The sequence below is a fragment of the Rhinoraja longicauda genome, chromosome 18, assembly GCF_053455715.1.
Source record: "Rhinoraja longicauda isolate Sanriku21f chromosome 18, sRhiLon1.1, whole genome shotgun sequence".
NCBI lineage: Eukaryota > Metazoa > Chordata > Chondrichthyes > Rajiformes > Arhynchobatidae > Rhinoraja > Rhinoraja longicauda.
The window spans coordinates 38,397,047-38,417,069 of NC_135970.1; the positions used below are offsets into that span (position 1 = coordinate 38,397,047).

The 20,023-nt window shown below is 46.2% G+C and overlaps 1 protein-coding gene across 1 annotated transcript in view; it reads left to right on the forward strand.

Moving 5' to 3' along the window:
* The window catches only part of ano1a (anoctamin 1, calcium activated chloride channel a), a 218,615-nt gene extending 205,738 nt beyond the window's left edge, over positions 1 to 12,877 (forward strand). The window contains exons 25-29 of the mRNA XM_078414914.1: positions 717 to 869; positions 3,715 to 3,767; positions 9,261 to 9,445; positions 10,211 to 10,316; positions 12,590 to 12,877. Of these exons, the coding sequence (XP_078271040.1) occupies positions 717 to 869; positions 3,715 to 3,767; positions 9,261 to 9,445; positions 10,211 to 10,316; positions 12,590 to 12,877 (785 nt within the window). The remainder of the gene's footprint in view (positions 1 to 716; positions 870 to 3,714; positions 3,768 to 9,260; positions 9,446 to 10,210; positions 10,317 to 12,589) is intronic.
* The last annotated feature ends 7,146 nt before the right edge of the window (positions 12,878 to 20,023 follow it).

Consider the following 20,023-nt stretch of genomic DNA (forward strand, 5'->3'; position numbering starts at 1 on the left):
GGTGACGTTACTGGTCGAGACCCTTCTTATCTACTGCCTGGTTGTGTCTTTGGGTATGTTTTCTTTTTGTTTTAAAACGGAGGTGAAGCCATCTTGCTGACGTTGTACAATTACTCCAGCTGTTTGATTGTGCTTTTATTCTATTGCAAACCCTTACATGCTTTCACTTCTATTCTATTGCTTTTCTATTCGAAAGCTTAATCAGCCACCGAAGCGATGAATTCTCAGTCTAATTTTTAGTGCCCCTTTGTCAGAAAATTTAAGACAGTTCAGGTCTGCTAATCTTTGGAGTATCAAAGAATGAGGGGTGAGCGTTTGTCGGCTCTGGGCCTGCACTCGCTGGAGTTTAGAAGAATGAGGGGGGACCTCATTGAAACGTACAGAATAGTGAAAGGGTTGGATAGAGTGGATGTGAAGAGGATGTTTCCACCAGTGGGTGAGGCTTGTTGTCCCTCGTGTGTGTGTGTATATGTGTGGGATGGTGTTAACTGCGTGGACTCGGTGGGCCGAAGGGCCTGTTTTCGTGCTGTATCTCTAAAGTCTAAAGTTCTTTCTTTGATGCTGTTCCGTATTATGATGCTTAAGTTGTGCCCATTACTGTAATGTTTGTTGTCAAAGCTCGTTTGGTAATGGCCAACACGGGTGCCACTTCTTTACACCTGTTTGCTCAGGCTGGGACTTCCTCCTCCTGATTGCTGCTTTATCTCTCCCTGCAGTTATCCAGTTTGGGTTTGTCACCCTGTTTGTTGCCTCATTCCCACTCGCTCCGCTGTTTGCGCTGCTGAACAACGTCATTGAAATCCGCTTGGACGCCAAAAAGTTCACCAGCGAGCTGCGGAGACCCAACCCAGCGAAATCAAAGGACGTAGGTTAGTAAACCCGCTACCGTTAGGCAACTGTGAAAGGCTTGTGTCCGTGATCTCAATCACGAGCAAGGACCCACTTGCATACGCTGCTTCTGCCGCCTGTCAATGCGATCTCAGTCACTCAGTCTCTCAGTCTCTCAGTCTCTCAGTCTCTCAGTCTCACAGTCACTCAGTCACTCAGTCACTCAGTCACTCAGTCTCTCAGTCTCTCAGTCACTCAGTCACTCAGTCACTCAGTCACTCAGTCACTCAGTCACTCAGTCTCTCAGTCACTCAGTCACTCAGTCTCTCAGTCTCTCAGTCACTCAGTCAGTCACTCGGTCACTCAAAACACACTCAACAGCAAATGTTCAAATGTGTACGAAAGAACTGCCGATGCTGGTTCAATTCGAAAGATGGACACAAAATGCTGGAGTACCTCAGCGGGACAGGCAGCGTCTCTGGAGAGAAGGAATGGGTGACGTTTCGGGTCGAGACCCTTCTTCAGACTGATCAGTCTCGACCCGAAACGTCACCCATTCCTTCTCTCCAGAGATGCTGCCTGTCCCGCTGAGTTACTCCAGCTATTTTGTGTCTATCTACGTCAGAGAAAGGAATGGACCAAGTGCGAGATGATGGGGTTAGTGTACATATTGCCTCTTGATGGGCAGCATTGATATGGTGGGCCGAAGGGCCTGTTTCTGTGCGGTATGAAATTCTGAATCTAACGTTTGCACAAAAGCAGGTGCTTAAATAGTGGTGCCATTGACATAGAGTCCTTTATCTTTGCACTGAACATTAACAAAACGTTAGTATTCAATCGACAATAGACAATAGGTGCAGGAGTAGGCCATTCAGCCCTTCGAGCCAGCACCGCCATTCAATGCGATCATGGCTGATCACTCTCAATCAGTACCCCGTTCCTGCCTTCTCCCCATACCCCCTCACTCCGCTATCCTTAAGAGCTCTATCCAGCTCTCTCTTGAAAGCATCCAACGAACTGGCCTCCACTGCCTTCTGAGGCAGAGAATTCCACACCTTCACCACCCTCTGACTGAAAAAGTTCTTCCTCATCTCCGTTCTAAATGGCCTACCCCTTATTCTTAAACTGTGGCCCCTTGTTCTGGACTCCCCCAACATTGGGAACATGTTATCTGCCTCTAATGTGTCCAATCCCCTAATTATCTTATATGTTTCAATAAGATCCCCCCTCATCCTTCTAAATTCCAGTGTATACAAGCCCAATCGCTCCAGCCTTTCAACATACGACAGTCCCGCCATTCCGGGAATTAACCTAGTGAACCTACGCTGCACGCCCTCCATAGCAAGAATATCCTTCCTCAAATTTGGAGACCAAAACTGCACACAGTACTCCAGGTGCGGTCTCACCAGGGCCCGGTACAACTGTAGAAGGACCTCTTTGCTCCTATACTCAACTCCTCTTGTTACGAAGGCCAACATTCCTTGGAGCGCAGGAGGATGAGGGGTGATCTTATAAACGTGTATAAGATCATGAGAGGAATTCGTAAGGTAAATACACAGTCTTTTACCCAGAGTTGGGGAATCGAGAACCAGAAGACATAGGTTAAAGGAGAGGGGGGGGAAGATTTAATGGCAACCTTTTTACAAAAAAGGTGGTTTGGGGTAAATGGAACGAGCTGTCGGTGGAGGTGGGACTAGTGCAGGTGGGGCATGTTGGTTGGTGTGGTTGGACGGAGGGGCAGCTTCCATGCTGTGTGACTCTATAACACATCTTGGCTTCAAACCATATATGTCATCAACAATGAGTTGTGCGGGAAGGAACTGCAGATGCTGGTTTAGACCGAAGATGGACACAAAATGCTGGAGTAACTCAGCGGGACAGGCAGCATCCCTGGAGAGAAGGAACTGAAACACTTTGGGTTTCTAACGTATTAACTCATTGTTCACGTCTGAAGAAGGGTCTCGGCCGAGACCCTTCTTCAGACGTGAACAATGAGTTAATACGTTAGAAACTCAAAGCGTTTCAGTAGTATCTATAAATCATGGAAACTAGTTATTAAACTAATACCCAGATCTTATTTTCTGGGAGATCGCGGTCATTAGATTTATTGGCCTTGTGTGTATATACGTGCCACATGTCGTGTGTTCCAGAAATAGTCATTATTCAAAGGCCAGTCAACAAAACCATTAACCATTAACTCTGGTGGGGTGGAAATGTCCAGGACTAGAGGGCGAAGCTTCAAGGTGAACGGGGCGAGGTCTAAATGCGATGTGAGGGCCTTTTTGTTTTCATCGAGGGTGGTTGGTGCCTGGAACATGCTGCCAGTTGTAGTGGAGGCAAATATCATGAGGTTTAAGCAGCTGTGCGGAAGGCAGATGGATATGCTGGGAATGGAGGGGTCTGGATCATATGCGGTCAGAGAAGATTAGTTTACCTTGGCATCTCGCTCAGCACAGACATTGTTCAGTTCAGTTTATTGTCACGTGTACTGAGGTGCCGTAAAAAGCTTTTAGTTTAGACAATAGACAATAGACAATAGGTGCAGGAGTAGGCCATTTGGCCCTTTGAGCCAGCACCGCCATTCAATGTCGCTGATCATTCTCAATCAGTACCCCGTTCCTGCCTTCTCCCCATACCCCCTGACTCCGCTATCCTTAAGAGCTCTATCTAGCTCTCTCTTTAGTTTGGAGATACAGCGCGGAAACAGGCCCTTCGGCCCACCGGGTCCGCGCCGACCAGTTTGATGAGACCCGGTGGGCCGAAGGGCCTGTTTCCGCGCTGCGCCTCTTAACGAAACTAAACTAACACGTTGCTTGTACGAACAGGAGAAAATGCGGCCAAAGTGGTGCAGAAGAGAGTAACGATTCATTCTCCTGTTGTTTTTAGGTATCTGGTACAACATTCTCAGAGGCCTTGGGAAGTTCGCAGTCATCATTAATGTGAGTTTTGTATAATTTATGTGACAGAAAGATGATCCTTTGGGAATTTTCCCATCCTCTCGTCTAACATGTGAATTCGGAAGTGACTAATTCTTTGTGTGTGTTTGCTCTAAGTGTCTCCACACTTGTCTGCCAATTATTTTTGCTGCGTTTCATGTAAAATAGCAGTGGCGTTTTTGAGGGCTTTTCCACACAACCCAAGGCCGACCCAAGTTGGAGCCAAGACTGTGTCCGAAACGTACAGGGAAAGTGAGCAGTGGAGGCTCTGAGTGAAAGTTCTCCAGAGCGCTGATCTTGCCTGTTAATTGTGGACCTGCTTCAAATCAAAAATGGACGCAAAATTCTGGAGTAACTCAGCGGGTCAGGCAGCATCTCTGGAGAGAAGGAACGGGTGACGTTTCGGGTCGAGACCCTTCCTTCAGACCCTTGCTTCAAATCAAATTGGATTAGTTTCCCCCAAAAGCCTTGGGTTTTTGGAAATGAAGAAACACTGACCTGATGAGGATGGGGTTTATAAAATATAAATTAAAATGGTGGGGCGGCACGGTGACGCAGCGGTAGAGTTGCTGCCTCACAGCGCCAAAGACCCGGGTTCAATGCTGACTGCAGGTGCTTGTCCGTACGGAGTTTGTACGTTCTCCCCGTGACCTGCGTGGGCTTTCCCCAGATGCTCCTGGTTCTTCCCACATTCCAAAGACGTGTAGGCTAATTGGCTTGGTATCATTGTAAGTTGCCCCTGGTGTGTGTAGGATGGTGTCAGTGTGCGGGGATCACTGGTCGGCGCGGACTCGGTGGGCCGAAGGGCCTGTTTCCACACTGTATCTCTAAACTGCGGGTGTTCAAGTTGCTGAACCAGGCCATGGGACTACCAGTCAGTGTACTGGAACCGTAGAAACTTAGACAAAGGTGCAGGAGGAGGCCATTTGGCCCTTCGAGACAGCACCGCCATTCATTGTGATCATGGCTGATCGTCCACAATCAGTATCCTGTGCCTGCCTTCTCCCCGTACCCCCTGATTCTCACGATGGGAAGAGAGGTGGCAACTGGAGGCAGGATGTGCAAGTGGGCAACACAGGGGCGGCACAGTGGTGCAGCCCCCACCTCTCTTCCACCTTCCTTTCCGCACCAAAAATGAGTCTGAAGAATGGTTCCGCCCCGAAACAATCAGTACCCCGTTCCTGCCTTCTCCCCATATCCCTTGACTCTGATATCTTCAAGAGCTCTATCTAACTCTCTCTTGAAAGCATCCATAGAATTGGCCTCCACTGCCTTCTGAGGCAGAGAGTTCCACAGATTCACAACTCTCTGGGAGAAAAAGTTCTTCCTCCTCGCGTATCGCCGACCAACGTTCTCCAGAGAAGCTGCCTGATAATTATGGGTGGCACAGAGGCACAACGGTCGAGTTGCTGCCTCACAGCGCCAAAGACCTGGGTTCGATCCTGACTACGGGTGCCGGCTGTACGGAGTTTGTACGTTCTCCCCGTGACCGCAAGGGTTTGTCAGATCTCCGGTTTCCTCCCACACTCAAAAGACGTACAGGTTTGTAGGCTAATTGGCTTCAGTAAGGATTGTAAATTGTCCCTAGTGCGTAGGATAGTTAGGATGGTCAACGCGGACTCGATGGGCCGAAGGGCCTGTTCTGCGCTGTATCTCTAAACTAAACTACAATCTGCCGTGAGAGCTTTCAGCCTGAAGAAGGATTCCAACCGGAAACGCCACCTGTTCCTTTTCTCCAGAGACGCTGAGTTACTCCAGCACTTTGTGTCGGTCTTCCACTTAAGGCTCCAGTGTTGGATGTTGATCCTGGAGTTTGTTATCTCCAAGCTCGGGAGTGATTTATTATCGAAACATAAAGCACAGCTTGCTTGATGTCGAGGGAAATATTTCCAAGGAAATTGGCTTTCTGCAGCTGTGTGACTTCTCTTCTAAATCAAAGTTTCTACTGGGACACAGCTTTCTTCATGACCTGCTGATCCTCCTTTGGGATGAGTGCCAAATCCTTTGGAACATCGTTGGTTCCTTTGCCCCTTGACTAATCCTTCTGCTCGCCGTCTCCAAACTCAGTCCTCTGATCAGGAGCCAAGACCAGGGAGCGACTGATCAAACTACAGTGCTGTGCGTCGATCCAGTAAAGCAGCAGCTTGTGGCTGGTTGAGGAAAGGAAGTTCGACCTTCAGAACTTCTCCCCCTCTCCTGTCAGGCAAGAGGTACAGAAGTGTGAAAACGCACACCTCCAGATTCAGGGACAGTTTCTTCCCCACCTGTTATCAGGCAACTGAACCGTCCCACCACAACCAGAGAGCAGTGCTGAACTACCATCTACCTCATTGGAGACCCTCGGACTATCCTTGATCGGACTTTGTGTAAGAAGGAGCTGCAGATGCTGGTTAAACTGAAGATAGACACAAAAAGCTGGAGTAACTCAGCGGGACAGGCAGCATCTCCGGAGAGAAGGAATGGGTGACGTTTCGGGTCGAGACACTTCTGAAGAAGAGGGTCTCGACCCGAAACGTCACCCATTCCTTCTCTCCAGAGTTGCTGCCTGTCCCGCTGAGTTACTCCAGCTTTTTGTGTCTATCTTGATCGGACTTTGCTGGCTTTACCTTGCACTGAACGTTATACCCTTATCATATATCTACACACTGTAAATGGCTCGATTGTAATTGGGTATTGCCTTTCCGCTGACTAGATCGCACGCAACAAAAGCTTCACACTGTACTTCGGTAAATTAAACTCCAATACAGGCAGCTCACATCTTCACATTGATTCAGACGTCTGTTTTCTCCCTCCTGCCCATCCTGATTTTTTTTTTTTGGCCTCTTTTTGTGCAGCACCATGAGAATTCAAATATTGTCGTTGTAAAATAGTATATTTTTGTTTAGTTTAGATATTCAGTGTGACAATAGACAATAGGTGCAGGAGGAGGCCATTCGGCCCTTCGAGCCAGCACCGTCATTCAATGTGATCATGGCTGATCATTCTCAATCAGTACCCCGTTCCTGCCTTCTCCCCATACCCCCTGACTCCGCTATCCTTAAGAGCTCTATCCAGCTCTCTCTTGAATGCATTCAGAGAATTGGCCTCCGCTGCTTTCTGAGGCAGAGAATTCCACAGATTCACAACTCTCTGACTCAAAAAGTTTTTCCTCATCTCAGTTCTAAACTTCCACAGTGTGGAAACAGGCCCTTTGGCCCACCGAGTCCGCGCCGACCAGCGATCACTGTGTGTACACCAGCACTATCCTACACACGCTGGGGACAATTTACAATTTTACCGGAGCCAATTAACCTGCACATCTTTTGGAGTGTGGGAGGAAATCGTAGCAGCCGGGGCAAACGATCACGGGGAGAACGGGCAAACTCCGTACAGACAGCACCCGTAGTCAGGATCGAACCCGGGTCTCTGGCGCAGAGAGGCAGCAACTCTACCGCTGCGCCGCCATGTTGTTTTAAGGAGCAGAAAAACGGTTCAGTTGGTTCCCTGTCCCTGTTGTAGCGATACATTTTGTTTTCTGAAACAAGATGCTGAAGCAAGGAACCGCAGACGCTGGTTTACACAAAAGGAGACACAGTGCCGGAGTAACTCAGCGGGTCAGGCAGCATCCATGAAACACATGGATAGGTGAATGTTTCAGGTGGGGACTGAAGAAGGGTCCTGACCTGAAATATGACCTATCCATGCTCTCCAAAGATGCTGCCTGGCCCGCTGAGTTATATGTTGTCAGATGTCCAAAGGTATCACCCACCTCTGTCCAAACCCGCAAGGCTACCTGAATACTGTGTGCAGGTTTGGTCTCCAAATTTGAGGAAGGATATTCTTGCTATTGAGGGCGTGCAGCGTAGGTTTACTAGGTTAATTCCCGGAATGGCGGGACTGTCATATGTTGAAAGACTGGGGCGACTAAGTTTGTATACACTAGAATTTAGAAAGATGAGAGGGGACCTTATCAAAACGTATAAGATTATTAAGGGGTTGGACACGTTAGAGGCAGGAAACATGTTCCCAATGTTGGGGGAGTCCAGAACAAGGGGCCACAGTTTAAGAATAAGGGGTAGGCCATTTAGAACTGAGATGAGGAAAAACTTTTTCAGTCAGAGAGTTGTGAATCTGTGGAATTCTCTGCCTCAGAAGGCAGTGGAGGCCAATTCTCTGAATGCATTCAAGAGAGCGAGATAGAGCTCTTAAGGTTAGCGGAGTCAGGGGGTATGGGGAGAAGGCAGAAACGGGGTACTGATTGAGAATGATCAGCCATTATCACATTGAATGGCGGTGCTGGCTCGAAGGGCCGAATGGCCTCCTCCTGCACCTATTGTCTATTGTCTAACTCCAGATGCTGGATTGTCTAAAAATAAAGTGATCTAAAATGGAACCGGTGTGAGTGAACAGGTGATCGATGGTTGGCATGAATACTGAGGGCCTGTTTCCACGCTGTATCTCTTTAAAAAATATATATAGACAAGAAAACAAAGCATAACATTTTTCACTATTATAATTATACTGTTTAAAATGTGGGTTCAATTGTCCTGTGCTCTCTGTTAATGCTTGTTCATGCTTCATGCATTATCTGTTTAAATAGATGCTTTACCCATTTTAAAATATTTTCATTCCTTTTTGGTAGTCAAATCTGCAGTTCCAGGTTTCCGAAGGTAGACACAAAATGCTGGAGTAACTCAGCATCTCCGCAGAGAAGGAATGGGTGACGTTTCGGGTCGAGACCCTCTTCTTCAGAAGCGTCACCCATTCCTTCTCTCCAGAGAAGCTGCCTGCCCCGTTGAGTTGCCCCAGGATTTTGTGTCTATCTTCGGGGTAAACCAGCATTTACAGTTCCTTCATACATACTCCATGGTTCCACCTGCTTCAGGAAGAAAGATGACAGAGGCACCCACTTAGTCTTTGGCACCGTGAGGCAGCAGCTCTACCTGCTGCACAACTGTGCCGCCCTTCATATTCTTCAATGAAGAACGTGCTTTGCCCTCTTAAACTACACAGGTTAAGAATGCAAGAGGACGTAAATACCCACAGCCTTAACCGACACCCCATCCCATCCATGTTATGATGCCAGATGGATAAACATTTGATGGAGAAGTCTGACCCATCTCTCTCCACAGCCAAATAAACAACAATAGTGTAAAGTCCAAAATATTGCCCCCAAGTCTATGTAGAATGGATGGGAAAGGAGGATAAAATAGATCGGTGGCCCACGTGAACTCGGTGGGCTGAGGGGCCTGTTTCCCCTGTTGTATCATTCAATCAATCATGCTCTCTGGAGATGCCCCTCGCCCACTGAGTTACTCCAGCACTTTGTCCTTTTTTTTGTTGTAAATCAGCATTTGCGCTACCTCATGGCATCTTTTTTTTTTCATGCGGACTATTGATCAAGGGCGGACTTGATTAATGATTGAACGCTTCGGTTTTTCTTTGTCATGCTTTCAGTTTGTACCTCGGCCATGAATTATGGAGTGTTAGCCCTCAACTCATTGTTTCGTTCACTAGGCATTTGTGATCTCATTCACATCCGACTTCATTCCACGCCTGGTCTTCATGTACTTGTACAGTCCCGACAGGACATTGAATGGCTTCACCAACAACACCCTGTCCTACTTCAATGTGAGCCACTTTGAGCCAGGATCCGAGCCCTTGGAGCCAATGGCACTTGGATACCAGGTTGAAATTTGCAGGTAGAATCCTTTCGGGTAAACGACACGTTTCGTAATGATTTATTTTCCGCCTCCTCTGTGCCTCTCTTTCTCACTCCATGTCTAAACAGTTTGGGCCTGTATTAACCGGAGTTTTGGACAATGATGTGATAATCAAGAATGAATGTCATTAAACTGGAAAGAACGCGGAGAAGATTTACAAGGACGTTGCCAGGACTCGAGAGCCTTAGCCTTGGGGAAAGGTTGGGCAGGCTAGAAGTTTATTCCCTGGAGCGCAGGAGGCTAAAGGATGATTTTATAGAGGTGTGTCAAATCATGAGGGGAATAGATAGGGTGAATGCATACAGTGTTTCACCCAATTTAAGGAAATCAAGAACCAGAGGACTTGGGCTTAAGGTGAGAGGGGAAAATTTTAATAGGAATTTTTTCACTCGGAGGGCAGTGGGCCTATGGATCGAGCTGCCAGGGAAGGTAGTTGAGGCAGGTCCTAGAACAACATTTAAAAGGCACCTGGACAGGTGGATGGATAGCAAAGGATTAGATCTTCATCCTTCCAAATTCTTCAATGTTGGGCTGGATGCTTGAATTTCTACTTTAATCAGACAGATTTCCTTGGATGCAGCGAAGGTCTGATCAATTCCCAAAGATGTCTTTGCTGCTGTCAGGAATGATGACTGCAAACTGTATTTTCACCATTGAGTATTTGAGCATATTCCATATTCAATATGAATGATTATATTTCACCAAAGGATTAACCGATCGATATTTAATGTATTTACCTCCTAGGTACAAAGACTACAGAGAGCCGCCAGGGTCTTCTCAACCCTATGACCTGGGAAAAGAATTCTGGTCAGTGCTGGCAGCCAGGCTGGCTTTTGTCATCATCTTTCAGGTAAGTGATGGGAACCACTGGCCCATTTAATCCATGGAAGCAATTGTTTTACTTAGTGTAAAGATACAGCTCGGAAACATTTATACACAGCCAATTAACCTACAAACATAGAAACATCGAAAATAGGTGCAGGAGTAGGCCATTCGGCCCTTCGAGCCTGTACGCACCGCCATTCAATATGATCATGGCTGATCATCCAGCTCAGTAACCTGTACCTGCCTTCTCTCCATACCCCCTGATCCCTTTAGCCACAAGGGCCACATCTAACTCCCTCTTAAATATAGCCAATGAACTGGCCTCAACTACCTTCTGTGGCAGAGAATTCCACAGACTCACCACTCTCTGCGTGAAGAAATGTTTTCTCATCTCAGTCCTAAAAGACTTCCCCCTTATCCTTAAGCTGTGACCCCTGGTTCTGGACTTCCCCAACATCAGGAACAGAACCGTTAAATAACCCTTTAAACCTGTACATCTTTGGAGTGTGGGTGGAAACCGAAGAACTTGGTGAAAGCCCACGCAGGTCACGGGGAGAACGTGCAAACTCCTTACAGACAGCACCCATAGTCAGGATGGAACCCGGGTCTCTGGCGCTGTGAGGCAGCAACTCTACCGCTGCGCCACCGTGCCGCCCTAAGTAGATCACTTATTTTTGTTTAGACCATGTCATAGAGACTTGGTGGAAACAGGCCCTTCAGCCCAACTTGCCCACACCAGCAAACATGTCCCACCTGCCTGCATTTGGCCCATATCCCTCTAACCCGGTCCCATCCACGTACCTGTCCAAATGAATCTTAACTGTTGCAATAGTACCTGCCTCAACTACCTCCTTCAGCAGCTCGCTCCGTACACATACCACCCTTTGTGTGAAAAAGTTACCCATCAGTGTCTTATTAAATCTTTCCCCCTTCACCTTAAACCTATGTCCTCTGGTTCCCGATTCCGCAACTCTGGGCAAGAGACTCTGTGCGTCGACCCGATCCAATCCTCTCACGCTTTTGTACACCTCTATAACTTCACCCTCATCTCCTCCTGCGCTCCAAGGACTACAGTCCCAGCCTGCTCAACCTCTCTCTGTAGCTCAGGGCCCTTGAGTTCTGGCAACATCCTCGTAAATCCTCTCTGCGCTCTTTCCAGTTCACGTGGCCCTCTGTATCTGTGTCAGCACGAGGAAATTGCAGCGAATTGTGGACGCAGCCCAGACCATCACACAAACCAACCTCCCTTCCATTGACGAGTCTCACCCCGGCCACTCCCTTTTCTTCCCTCTCCCATCGGGCAAAAGGTACAGAAGTGTGAAAACGCACACCTCCAGATTCAGGGACAGTTTCTTCCCGGCTGTTTTCAGGCAACTGTCATGTTGAAAGACTGGAGCGACTGGGCTTGTATACACTGGAATTTAGAAGGATGAGAGGGTCATCTTATCGAAACGTATAAGATTATTAAGGGGTTGGACACGTTGGAGGCAGGAAACATGTTCCCAATGTTAGGGGAGTCCAGAACCAGGGGCCACAGTTTAAGAATAAGGGGTAGGCCATTTAGAACTGAGATGAGGAAAACCTTTTTCAGTCAGAGAGTTGTGAATCTGTGGAATTCTCTGCCTCAGAAGGCAGTGGAGGCCAATTCTCTGAATGCATTCAAGAGAGAGCTAGATAGAGCTCTTAAGGATAGCGGAGTCAGGGGGTATGGGGAGGAGGCAGGAACGGGGTACTGATTGAGAATGATCAGCCATGATCATATTGAATGGCGGTGCTGGCTCGAAGGGCCGAATGGCCTACTTCTGCACCTATTGTCTATTGTCTATTGAACCCTCCTACCAACAATTGGGGTGAGCGGTTCTGAGCTACTATTTACCTCACTGTGACCCTCAGACTATCTTTAACCTACAAACCTGCACGTCAGGCCCATTCCTTCTCACCAGAGATGCTGCCTGTCCCGCTGAGTTACTCCAGCATTTTTGTGTCTACCTTCGATTTGAACCAGCATCCGCAGTTATTTTCCTACACCTCGGACGATCTTTGATCGGACTTATTCATGTTATTCCCTTTATCATGTATCTGTACACTGTGAACGGCTCGATTTTAATCGCACACTGTCTTTCCGCTGACTGGTTAGCACGCAACAGAAGCTTCACACTGTACCTCGGTGCGTGTGACAATGAGTTAAACCGGACGACCAGAGCTTGTTCAAATTGATCTCGTCGTCTCTTTGACGCGGGCCTTTCCTGATCTCACGGCCTTTCCCCCTCCCGTTGTCCTTTATGTTTGTCCTTTCAGAACCTCGTTATGTTCATGAGTGACTTTGTGGACTGGATGATCCCGGACATTCCAAAGGAAATCAGTGAGCGCATGTCGAAGGAGAAGCTGCTAATGGTGGAGATGTTCCTGAAGGAAGAGCAGACCAAGCTGTACATCGTGGAGGCCCTGTCGTCTCAAGACAAAGAGAGGACAGAGGATGGCTTTGACGAATGTTCCAAGGAGAACCTGGCGGAGCGGCCTGACAACTATGCGGGTGGGGCCGATACTTCCCAAACCCATCTAATAAAAGAAACGGATGTGATTTAGGAACTGACTTTTGAAAGTAACCACGTTTCTTTAGCTGGGGCCTTCATTCCACAATCTGGCCAGGTGTCACTTTAACACGAGGCGGCGATATCTTGACGGCCAATAGTCATGCCTTCCTACGGTGGACGGACGGCTTCAGTTTGCTGCAGTTCAGGTTGCCATTTTGACAAACGTTGTTGCAAGAATCACTTTATTTTTACAGATGGGGTGGACCATGGTTTAACAGTAAAAAGTCTATTTTTTCACAGTGCGCTGCAGGGAACTTCACTGTTTTGTATTCCGCAGGGGTGTCTCAGATATTTTCCATTTCCTACATAATACAAGCAAACCAAGCTTAACTTAGGGGCAAAAAATGAAAATGGAGGTGGCAGTCTGAGATTTTTTTTTTTTTTTTTTCCGTTAAAATGAAAATTACTTTTGGGTTTAGTATTTTGAATTTGAATTAATTTGAGTTCCCTCCTTTGCTGTTTGGTCGTGTGGTTGAAGGGAGATTTCTTTCTCGTAACGGGTAAATTGTGACAGATGACTAGGTAAGTTGTGCCTCTTGCGTAGGATAGTGTTAGGGTGGGTCGCTGGTCGGCACGGACTCGGTGGGCCGAAGAGCCCATTTCCCGTGCTCTAAACTAAACTAAAAATATCGGGAACCCCGCCCCTTCCAGCCCTAATCTACCCTCCACTTGAAGTGCCTACAGCTTGAGCTATGAAGGAATCTAACTTCACTTCAAATTGAGGTTTCCATCTTGTCACCAGTGTCTTCTCACACTTTGAGCGTCCATTGTGAACACGGTGGTTTGAAGGGAAACGGGAGGTATTGATTAGGAACCTGAAACTTATTTCTGTGGGTCGCAGATAGAATTAATAACCCAAGAGCAGCTTAGTACTTGCACCTCGCCTTTACGGCCGTGGACACACGTTTGACGGAGGGCCAAGTGTTTATGTAATTAATGGAAAATTCTGGGATGTCCTCCTTGGCAGTGCTGTTCTTCTGCTTCCATCAGCACTGCTAAAATGGGCGGGGGGTGAAAATAGTCCCACCCAGGCTGGTTTTACACAACGGTTAGTGGCTGGTGATAATCCTCGGCATCGCATGGATGCTTTGCAAAAAGCCCAGGTGGAAATATCACCTGCCATACGATGGTTTTCACAGATGGGTCTTAGTGAGTTGGTACCGTTTCATGCACCTTAACTTTAGCAAATGCCAGCAGGATCTTGATCAAAGGGCAAACCATTGGCTGGATGTAGTGGGGATTCATTCCTGGTGGTGTCCCGAATTCTAAGAATTGTTTCTTGTGGGGAAAAATAGTGGGGACACGTTTTAGGATCCCAACCCAAGACAGAATTTTATTCAGTTGACTCTCTGGATACTGCTTCTCTGATACGGGAGGAAAAAAACTGTATGAACAAAGGTCTAAGCTGTCATGGCTGGATAGACCGTTTTGTTTTTCTCTTCCTCCCTCCCCTTCTCCTTATCACCAAACCTTCCCTTCCAACTCTTCTTTGATCCAACTTAGACTGCAGGTATTTTTACTTCCTTGGAGGGATGGCAGTAAAATGCTGACTCAAGATAGTGCCTTCGGCAGACTGTTGCAATGGGAATTGGGTGAGGGAGGGAGGGAGGGAGGGAGGGATGTCATCTGACTTACTGCTTTTGACACTAGATTAGAAATGTAATATTTAGATTTCACGGAGCTTTTAATGTCAAGGTTAGAAATGTGCACTATTTATGTATTGTTTTTGCGATTTAGCAACTTTTAAGAGCACTTTAGAATTTAATTCTTTCTTGTTATTATAACAGAAAATACTTTAAAGCACAACATTATACATTATATTTGGAGTGAATTTCCCAATGTAAAAGATTGCAACCTTCTACATTGTGTGTCGGCTGTGTGGGATTTCATTCACTTAACACGTTTGGTACAATTACCTCAGTGCCTTTGTTTGTAGTCAGGTTTATTTTTATTTTTGCAACATTTTATGCGTTAGTTTGGATTGGAGCATTTTATTCTTTTTTTTGTACACTTCTCTGCCCAAAACACTAACTAAGTGGAGTTTTCTGATGCATGTTTCTGTTCTGTTTCGATCATCTCTACAATGTAAAATCTCACTATGTTATTACATTATACGTCCTTCAGTCATCTTGAATTCACCATCTCACGATTTATTTTTTTTCCTAAATGAAACTGGTAGATTATAACACATACACCTGCATGTCCTGCTCAACATGTAAGAAGGAACTGTTGATGGTAGTTTTCACCGAAGATAGACACAAAATGCTGAAGTAACTCAGCGGGTCAGGCAGCATCTCTGGCGAATAAGGAATAGGTGACGTTTCGGAGTCGAGTTGTGATGAAGGGTCTTGATTCGAAACGTCACCTATTCCTTTCCTCCAGAGATGCTGCCTGACGCGCTGAGTTACTCCAGCATTTGGTGTTTTCCTTCTGAATAAAGAGTCTTAAAAATTATTATTATTAGTTTAATTAATACAGACATTTCCCCCACACTTTTTCTCTTAAGTAAATTCTTAATTATAGAATCACTTCTATAATTAAAGGACAGATTTTAAGTTCCCTCTGAACCCAATTCTTCTGCTGAATGCATCAGTTAAATCATGGTCAATTATTAACCTTAAAATTTGATCAAAGCTTTATTTGAAAACATATTTTACCATAATCGCTGAGGAGGTGAAATCAATACTCCCCTAGACTTATTTGTAGGCTTTTAAATACATAAACAGATCTAAAATTAATTCAGATTAAATCATTGAAAAGAAAATTCACTAAAAATCGAAACAATGCTTAAGTAGGTGGACTATTCAAAACAAAATGCTTTGAAAATATTAGTGACTTCAGTGTATTTTGTTGACAGTTAAGATACTATTCCTCCGTTAACCTCTAAACCTGTGATGAATAGTTGAACACGTCACACAGAGGATCGCTAGATGTGGGTTGGAGTCGGTTTCTACGGAGGATTTAGATGCAGGGATTTGGTTTGTTTAGGAGGATTTTACACCACTGTGCACAGGAGGCTAAGTTACGTGACATTGTTGCTTCCTACATTTCTCAGTGTCCTTTGATTGTTTGAAACAAATAGAAATGGTGCCTTTGTAGATTTCTCAATGTTGTGGGTTTTTACTGGAGTGCAGATAACCCATCTTACGTCTAGAGGGACGGCAGTCTGTGTTTTGGCCTTTCGTGTTCAAAATGGGCAGCTCTCCTTCCATTGTTATCCTGTGCCTTGATAGTCTTTTTCACCCCAAAGCATCTGGTCTCAATGGTCCTTCATGTTATGCCCTTCATGTTGGTCCTGCCCCGCATTTGCAACCTGGTCCACACTGATCAAATCTGCGTTTAACCAAGAATAACTGCATTTTTCCAATTTCCTCTCCCCACTCTCCCTCTCCCTCTCTCCCCCTCCCTCCTCCCCCTCTCTCTCCCCTCCCCCTCTCTCTCCCCCTCCCCCTCTCTCTCCCCCTCCCCCTCTCTCTCCCCCTCCCCCTCTCTCTCCCCCTCCCCCTCTCTCTCCCCTTCCCCCTCTCTCTCCCCCTCCCCCTCTCTCTCCCCCTCCCCCTCTCTCTCCCCCTCCCCCTCTCTCTCCTCCTCCCCCTCTCTCTCCCCCTCCCCCTCTCTCTCCCCCTCCCTCTCTCTCTCCCCCTCCCCTCTCTCTCCCCCTCCTCTCCCCCCCTCCTCTCCCTCCCTTCCCCCCCTCCCCTCCCCTTCCCCCCCCCTCCCTCCCGCTCCCTCCCTCCCTCTCTCTCCCCCTCTCTCCCCCTCCCCCTCTCCCCCTCCGCATTTGACTGTTTAATTCTCCATGTTGTTTTACTTTAGCTCCAACGAGAATCATTTGATTTCATCCCTAAAACACACTGTGTCCACACTTCGCAGGCCTTTAAAGAAGCCATGAACATTTCAGGGTATCATTCCTGTACAGTGAGAAGGTGAAGGAATTGTGAAGGGGATTATTTAAAGACAAACAATACCTGAGAAACAGATTTGATGCAGGTGTAAAATGGGTGATATATAAAGTTACAGTGCATAATTTGTGCTGGAAGTCACAAAGCTTAAAGAAAGTATCAATCAAGCAACAAAAAAAAATTAGATAGATATATTCAAAATGAATAGACTGTTTGAGAGGGGAAGTTAAATTGAACCATTGATAGATTTTTTAAAGTAATTTAAGTCTGAAATTTCTCTAATCGTGAAATTATTGGAAAGTAGTTCAAGTCAACTGGTGAAGGTCATTACAAAGACCATTTCCCTGTGCACTTATTGCGCGCACTTTGAAAGCGTGCCTGCAAGTAATCAATTTAAATTTAAATGTTAAATCAATTTAGATGTTTTTAAACAAGGTGTCCAAGGATCTTATTTATATGAATAAAAAGGGAATGGGAACTTTAAATTCGGAGTACCGTTGGAGGATTGTAGCATACATATTGAACGTATAACCAACCAATACCATGTTACGATTCTAACACAAGGGCTGTACGTTCTGAACACCATTCACTACAAGCACATTGTTCTGCAAAACTATAGCTCCAAAAAGAACAAAGCTAGGATCAGCGACTTCTTCTTTACTGATTTCCAGATGGCTTTCTGAGACAGTTGCCTCTCGGTAAATGTTTTATTTTAACATGCCTCTGTTTGTTAAGGATTATGATTGGGACACTGTATCGACTTTAGTCTTTCGCGAATCCTCTTTCCTCGAGATTTACTCTTTAACAAAAATGTGTATTTAGATCATTTCCTCGCTCCCCACAATACATACGGGAGTAAAAATAAATGTTACTTTTTAAACAAAAGACTCGCCTGTTGTTGTGTCCACTTTCCAATCACATGTAGTTGTTTTAGTGTGTCATTTTATGCAAAAGTGTTTTCAAAATTGTAGAAATGGTGTGGGAACTAGATAATACAGTATCTTGGAACTCTAAGTGTAGTTTTAGAGATACAACATGGAAACAGGCCCTTTGGCCCACTGAGTCCGTGGCTGACGAGCCATTTCCAAACATTGTTTCTAATCTATTTATTCACAAAATACTGGAGTAACTCAGCAGGTCAGGCAGCATCTCGGGAGAGAAGGAATGGGTGACGTTTCGGGTCGAGACCCTTCTTCGGACTCTGTCGATTTAGGGACAATTTACAGAAGCCAATTAACCTAGAAACCTGCACGTGTTTGGAATGGGGGAGGAAACGGGAGCACCCGGAGATAACCCATGCGGTCACAGGGAGAACGTACAAACTCAGTACAGATAGGCTCCCATACTCAAGATCGAACTCTGGTCTCTGGCGCAGGGGTACAACGAGATTGGGAATGCGCCTCCCATACGATGCAATAAATTAATTAGCTAGTCAGTATTAATTTAAACAACCCAATGAAACAAATTGGAACAGTTTTAAAACAGAATAAAGTGCAAGTAGATCTGTGCCGGTTCACTGTGCGATGTGACCATCCGGCTCAGCAGGACCGGTTCATAGCAGCTATGGCCCTGGGGATGAAGCTGTTCCTGAGTCTGGAGGTGCGGGCGTAGAAGGCCTTGTATCGTCTGCCCGATGGTAGAAGTTCAAACAGACTGTTGCAGGGGTGTGAAGAGTCTTTGTGGGTGCTGGTGGCCTTTCTGAGGCATTGTGTGTTGTAGATGCCCTCCAAGGCTGGTAGCTGTGTTCCGATGGTCCTCTGAGCTCTATGGGCTACCCGCTGAAGAGCTTTCCTTTCTGCTTCTGTGCAGCTGAGGTACCACACAGGGATGCCATGTGTTAGGATGCTCTCTATGGTGCAACTTTATCAATGTGCCACTAGGTTGTCTTATATATCTGTAAAACCTATGTACCACATAGCACTGGAAACATATGTGGTCACGGAATACGTACAAACTCCGTACAGACAGCACCCTTGGTCAGGATCGACCCTGGGTCTCTGGCGCTGTGAAGCAGCAAAAAACAAAACAAAAGGTTGACATGCCGATATATTTTTCTCGTTGTAAATGTGATGGAGTTTAATCCGCCCTTAGTTCCTCTTGAAACCTGGCCTTCATTTCAAATCAGTTTAACAGGGTATATGTCCGAAGAAGTGCCTCGACCCGAAACGTCACCCATTCCTTCCCTCCAGAGATGCTGCCTGTCCCGCTGAGTTACTCCAGCATTTTGTGTCTGTCTTCTGTATAATAAACGAGGTTGAGTGAATAAACAGTGGGTGTGATTTGTGCCATAAGGGACAGACTAAAGTAAGAGAGAGACTTAAAACTGCGGTTGGAAGGATTACGTTGCCTAAACATTTGCTCGAGTTAATTTTGTTAAGTCTGTGAGAATGACATTGTTCTGACTTTCTTTCACACACTCTATCCTTTGGCTGCACATTCACAGTTGTATTTAATTCTCTGTTTCCTGTGCTTATATATCAGAGCCCTGTTGTTTTCCTTTTACTGCTAGCGTTCTTGCTACGGTCGTCCTCACTGCCAGACTGAGGAAGTGTACATTTGCCGCGCTTTGAAAATAAATTAGGCAGAATTATTCTGGAAACGACCAAGTGGGCAAAGAATATTATATTTGGTTAATATTTTTAACGTGGAGATACAGCACAGAACCTGGCCCCAGGTCCACCGAGTCCACGCCGACCAGCGATCCCCACACATTAATACTGCCCCGCACACACTGGGGCAGTTTTACATGTACGCCAAGCCAATTAACCTATCGACCTATACGTCTTTGGAGTGTGGTGGGAACGGATGATCTCCGAGAAAACCCACGCGGTCACGGTGAGAACGTACAAACTCCGTACAGACGGTGTGATGTATACGTAATATAAATGCCAGTGCCCCCTTGAGGCCATAAGCAGAAGCTGGCAAATGTGCTTTTGCCTCGTGACTGAGGTCAGGTGTTTTTCTAGAAGTCTCCTGGTGAGGGATTATTAAAATCTTACAAGATGTCGGACGTATATTCATTGTGCTAGTCACAACAGGGTCTTACAGCGGACATTACATGGTGTCAGACAGCTCCCGTAGTCAGTATCGAACCCGGGTCTCTGGCGCTGTGAGGCAGCGACTCTACCGCCACGCCACCGTGTCACCCCTAATGATACGGAATTAATTTTCTAAAACCTTCCTATGATCTGAGGAGTTCCTATGTTTAGATTTAGATTTAGAGATACAGTGAGGAA